At 44.7% G+C, this 5,012-nt stretch overlaps 1 protein-coding gene across 2 annotated transcripts in view; it reads left to right on the top strand.

The window, feature by feature from the left end:
- Positions 1-4,989, top strand: part of HOXB4 (homeobox B4) — a 14,536-nt gene extending 9,547 nt beyond the window's left edge. Inside the window, exons 1-3 of one of the 2 annotated variants that reach the window (XM_009892183.1) lie at positions 2,944-2,970; positions 3,079-3,505; positions 4,272-4,989. In XM_009892183.1, coding sequence (XP_009890485.1) covers positions 2,944-2,970; positions 3,079-3,505; positions 4,272-4,588 — 771 coding nt within the window. In that variant the 3' untranslated portion in view covers positions 4,589-4,989. Of the gene's footprint in view, positions 1-2,943; positions 2,971-3,078; positions 3,506-4,271 lie in introns of those variants that run through there. The other variant, XM_009892184.1, reaches the window with a different exon arrangement.
- The last annotated feature ends 23 nt before the right edge of the window (positions 4,990-5,012 follow it).

The following is a 5,012-nucleotide window of genomic DNA, read 5'->3' as shown; positions in this document are numbered from 1 at the left end:
CTCTTCCAGACTGAGGTTGCTTTGAAGTGGAAAAGAGCCCGGGTGAAATTTGTTGTGAGAAACTTCCACGACGTGGGGCGGTTTCCCAGAGAAAGGGAGAAAGGTGTGCGGGGGGGGGAAGGGAAGGTGGGGGGACAGCGAGGGTCTGCCTTTAATTTGGGATCAGAGGCGGCACGGGGGGATTTCTTGGAGGTATGGTGGGGGGAAGAATTCTGGCAAACGCTAGGGGTGCTGGTTTGCTGGCACCAAACCCCTTGTGTCACTGGGAAGGAAAATTAAACCCGATTTTTTTTATTTTTTTTTTTTTTAGGATGTGGGAGGGGGGTAAAAATACGGAATGGGCCTAGTTATTTCTATTCAGACTCCTCGGTTGGGAGATCGCTACGGTTCCGGCTGCGAGGAAATACAATAAAATAAATCAGAGAAAGGATTGGAAAGGAGGAATAAAATTTAAGAGAGAGAGAGAAAAGAAAAAAGCGCTCTAATGGGATTGGTTCTGTAGAATTATTTTATGGCACCTATCTACACGTTGTACAAGCAGATTTGATTTGGGTTCTTACTTTTATGGCAGGTTTTAGAGGGGAAGGTAAATGTTGGAGTTGCTGAGCTGGGGCGGTGGGAAACTCCCCACTCGGTGCAAAAGGGGTCTCCGCTCCACTCCGCGTCTTTTGCTGGAAACCCGCGTTTTGTTTAGGGGTGTAAAATGGTTCGGGGATTGTCTCAGGTGCATTTGGGCTTATTTCTTACAATAGGGGTTTGTTTATCTGTTTATCTGGGAATATTACGTTTTATGAGGAAAACCGACTATTCACCTTAAAGTACCTGAAAAATCTCGGGGCATCGCGCGTCCGGGAGAACTACGGGACGTTCACGCTCGGCCGTAACTATTTTTTGTTAGGTAAAACATAGGAGTTCGTGAAATATTGCTAATACATTTTTTTTCAGGGATTTTAATGTAGGGGAACCGCAGCTTTTCTCTCATAGCCTCTCTGCCGGGGCATTTAAATGTAACTAATGCGGGAGATACTTGACCAAAAAAATGTTCTGCCTTTTGAAATACACACAGACAAAAAAAAAAAAAAGAAAGAAAAGAAAAAAGAAAAGGGGGGGAGGATGCTATACTTTTAATCTCTTGGGCAACTGTAATTTTAAACGAAATCTCAACATGATGCTACCCTCATTAGTTCCGAATGAAGGTTCATTACCTAGACAGTATGAATATTTTATTGCTTTATATCCCTTTTTCGGAAATGAAACGCCTTTGATCTTTTTCTCGGGTTGTAAAAAGAATTGCCTGTCATTAAAAAAAAAACCTGTCGTCCCATCTGCCTTTACATTCTGTATTTCTTTTCATCTGTTTCTTTCCTTTTTTTTTTTTATCATTTATCCGCACACGCACGTATAAACCCAAACCTTGGTTGACCTCCAGGAACGAAAAATGGATGAAATCTTGGCGCTGCGTATCAGAAAATAATCACGAGTGTTTCAGGACGGAGGGGGACGTAGCTATGGCATTTTGCTTTTAAACTACGGTTATTTGGATTCGAGTCTCGTTGTGCGTCTATACTTATATATTCAGTCCAGAAGCTCTTTTGTTTTGGTGTTTGTTTTTTTTTTTTTAGCACAGCGGTAAACTATAAGGTACGGAGGAGAAGGTAGAAAAGTTCTAATTTTTCTAATCGAGCATTAGCTATTCGGATACTCAGTTGGTACTTTAATTAATCGTCTTTCCACTGAAAAGCGAATCTTTTAACCATCTTTAGAGTAATTCTTGATCTCTCGGTTTGCAAAACTTTGCCCCCCTGCCCCCCTGCCCCAGAAGATAATTATGGCGGTAGGCGAAGATCTCCGACCAAGGAGGATGCATCTGTCTTCTATATGTACCCTGTAGATCCGAATTTGTGTAAAGGAAGTTGGGTCACAAATTCGTATCTAGGGGAATATGTAGTTGACACAAACACTACAGGTCACAAACCCAGAAGGCATTAAAAAAAAAAAAAAGCCACCCACACCCCCAGAACCCTAAATAAAAGGGTGAAAAGAAGGTCTTAGCAAGAAAACCGTTTTATAGCTGAAAAGAAATACTTTGGATTTGACCTTAGCTCAACTCCAGAGCTCCCGCGATAAACTTTATCATCACTTCGAGATAAAATCTGAGCTGCGAAGGCGGGAGAGGGGAGGAGGGGATTCAGGGGCGTTATTACCGCGATTTAGGAGCCAGGATCCCACTATTGTTTTAGTTTGTGTAATCTCAGCGCTGACACCGAAAAAAAACCCAAAATTAAAAAAAAAAAATTGCTTTCTTTCCTGCCGCCTGTGAGGAGCTGATTGCGCGTTTCAGGTTTAAACGCGAATTTGAGGAATTAGGGGTGGCTTTTGAAAGGCTGCTGGTTTGCTCTGGCTTTTAAAGCGTCTTTATTACGAGAAGGGCGAGGCGAAGATGCATTAGGACTTGGGCTAATTCGCTTTTGTAATTGTTCATCAAGTCCTTGATTTCTTGCTTGGAGGACGGGCTCCTTTTTTTTCCATCGGTGCGTGGGAAACCAGTCAATCTCCGAGCACGGCTAAATGTGATTTAGGAGAGCGGGTACCCCGAATTAGCTGATGAATTTCTTATCGATCCCAAACAAGCCCTATTCATCTCTGCCAGGCTCGGGGCGCAATGTCCCTTCCCGTATCACCTTAGCACGGAATGAGATGCAGCCACCACCCGGAGGGACCGCCATGGATCATGCGCTGAAAAAAACCCTGAAAAATCATTTTTACCCTCTATTTTAATTAAAATTTTTGCCTTTTTGGAGGGGAGGGGGGGATTTTTATGGAGGGGAGCGGGCGCCCCCGGCTGCCTCCCCGGGGATGCTCGGGGCCCCGGGAGAGCCCGGGCTGGGCAGATTTCCTTATCCGGGGATCGCAGGGCACCTCGCCATTGGCCCGCGCTGTCACATGGACTCCAACTTTGTTCACTTGACAGTAAGTAGGAGGGTTTCACGAAACAGGAAAACGAGTAAAGGGGGGGACAGGAATAAATTTTAGGAGAGATATATATATTATTTTTTTTTTCGTGTGTGCAATTCTAAGAAATTAATGGCCATGAGCTCGTTTTTGATCAACTCCAACTATGTGGACCCCAAGTTCCCACCCTGTGAAGAGTATTCCCACAGCGATTACCTTCCCAATCACTCGCCGGAATATTACAGCAGCCAGAGGCGAGAGAGCACTTTCCAACATGAAGCGATGTACCAGCCGCGGTCAGCCTGCAAGGAGCAGCTCTACTCGTCCTGTCAGAGCTCCGGCCACCAAGCAGCGGTGTTATCCCCCCGGGGTCATGTCCATCCTCCGGCCGGACTGCAGAGCCACCTCTCTGAGCCAAACCATCCCTGCGAGCCGGTCACCCCCAGCCCACCACCCTCCTGCAGCCAAAACTCTCTCAACCAAAGCCCTTCCAATTCCTCTTGCAAAGAGCCGGTAGTTTACCCCTGGATGAAAAAAGTCCATGTAAGCACGGGTAAGTGAACTAAAGTGGCTTTGCTTTATACTAAGTAGCACCTCAAAGTCTTGTAGAAATCTTATTGCACCAGTTGTAAAATAACCATTCGTGGAGATTTACGATCGCCTGTTTGCAGAGCGGTATAATTACATCCTCCATAAATTTTTATTGCTCTGCTTGGCCATGTGCCTTTGAAGTCTCTGTTACCATCCTCCTCCAATTTCTTGCAGGCTACTTTTTTTATGGCTGTTGAATCTTCATAAGTTAAGTTTTATGTTTTCGTAATTTGTATTTAAGTGGCGGGTTGAGTAAACTTTTACTATTTTCCCTTCCCCCCACCTTTCTTTTTTTTTTTTTTTTAGTGTGATATTTAATAAAAAGGAGTGTCTGTGTTTGCCTGTTTGCATGTGTGTAGGGGGAACTTTAACGATTTGGGGATAATAGAGTGATGCTCTAGTAGAGGTGTGTATATAAATGTGTATATACACACGTAGAGGGCATGGAAAATGTGTCTAGGGGACCTTATAAAAACGTTTAGACAGGAATACACGTCAAGCAATGAGGATGGAGGTGGAGATTTGGAGATAGGTTCTGGGTGTATTTTTAGAAGGTTTGTGGTGAATTTTTTTTAGTGTATCTCCCCACCAAAAGAATGTGCGATGCTTTTTTGGGGGGGAAAGGACCCATTAAAGGAACAGCTCAGTAATTCTTCTTCTGCTCTTTTTTTCCTCCCTCCTTTTTTTTTTTTTTCCCTTTTTCTTTTTCCTCCTTTGTGTTTGTTCAGTAAACCCCAATTGCTCAGGAGGGGAACCGAAACGCTCCCGCACAGCCTACACCAGGCAGCAAGTCCTGGAGCTGGAGAAGGAATTTCACTATAACCGCTATCTCACCCGGAGGCGCAGGGTCGAGATCGCCCACTCCCTCTGCCTCTCCGAGCGCCAGATCAAAATCTGGTTCCAGAACAGGAGGATGAAATGGAAAAAAGATCACAAGTTACCAAATACCAAGATCAGGTCTAATTCTTCCAGCTCCTCCGCCAGCCTGCAGATCCCACAAGGAGGATCTCAAACCCGATCCCATGGACCAGCCGCCAGCCTATAACTGTTCCTTGGATGGATGGAGTGTGCGTGTTTGGGTGTGAGTTTGTGTGTGGGTAGGGAACACATGATAATTTTTTTTTTTTTTTTAATGCTCCAAGAAGCGAGGGAAGGAGGGGTGCTCTTTATTTATAGGGGGAACAGAGGGAGACTCAGCTGCAACAAAGCGGAGCTGTGCTGTTGTGCCTCTCTTCCATTAAAAGAAGGCTGTAGATGGTAGTTTTCAGATTTGGCTAAGATGGATCCTTGTTTCATCTTTAATCACGCCAAGCTCTGCCCCATTTGTCATGTTTACTCTCCCGTACAAAGGATGGACCTTATGTCTGCTATTACCTCGACAACCAGCGCTCACTTTAATAAATGAGGCTCAGTTTCTTCAAGACGAACTGGATTTTCTCCCCCCCCCTTTTTTTTTTTTATTTTCCTCC

Source organism: Charadrius vociferus, unplaced genomic scaffold (assembly GCF_000708025.1).
Source record: "Charadrius vociferus isolate BGI_N301 unplaced genomic scaffold, ASM70802v2 scaffold509, whole genome shotgun sequence".
Lineage (NCBI taxonomy): Eukaryota > Metazoa > Chordata > Aves > Charadriiformes > Charadriidae > Charadrius > Charadrius vociferus.
This window is presented reverse-complemented; position numbering and strand designations above follow the sequence as displayed.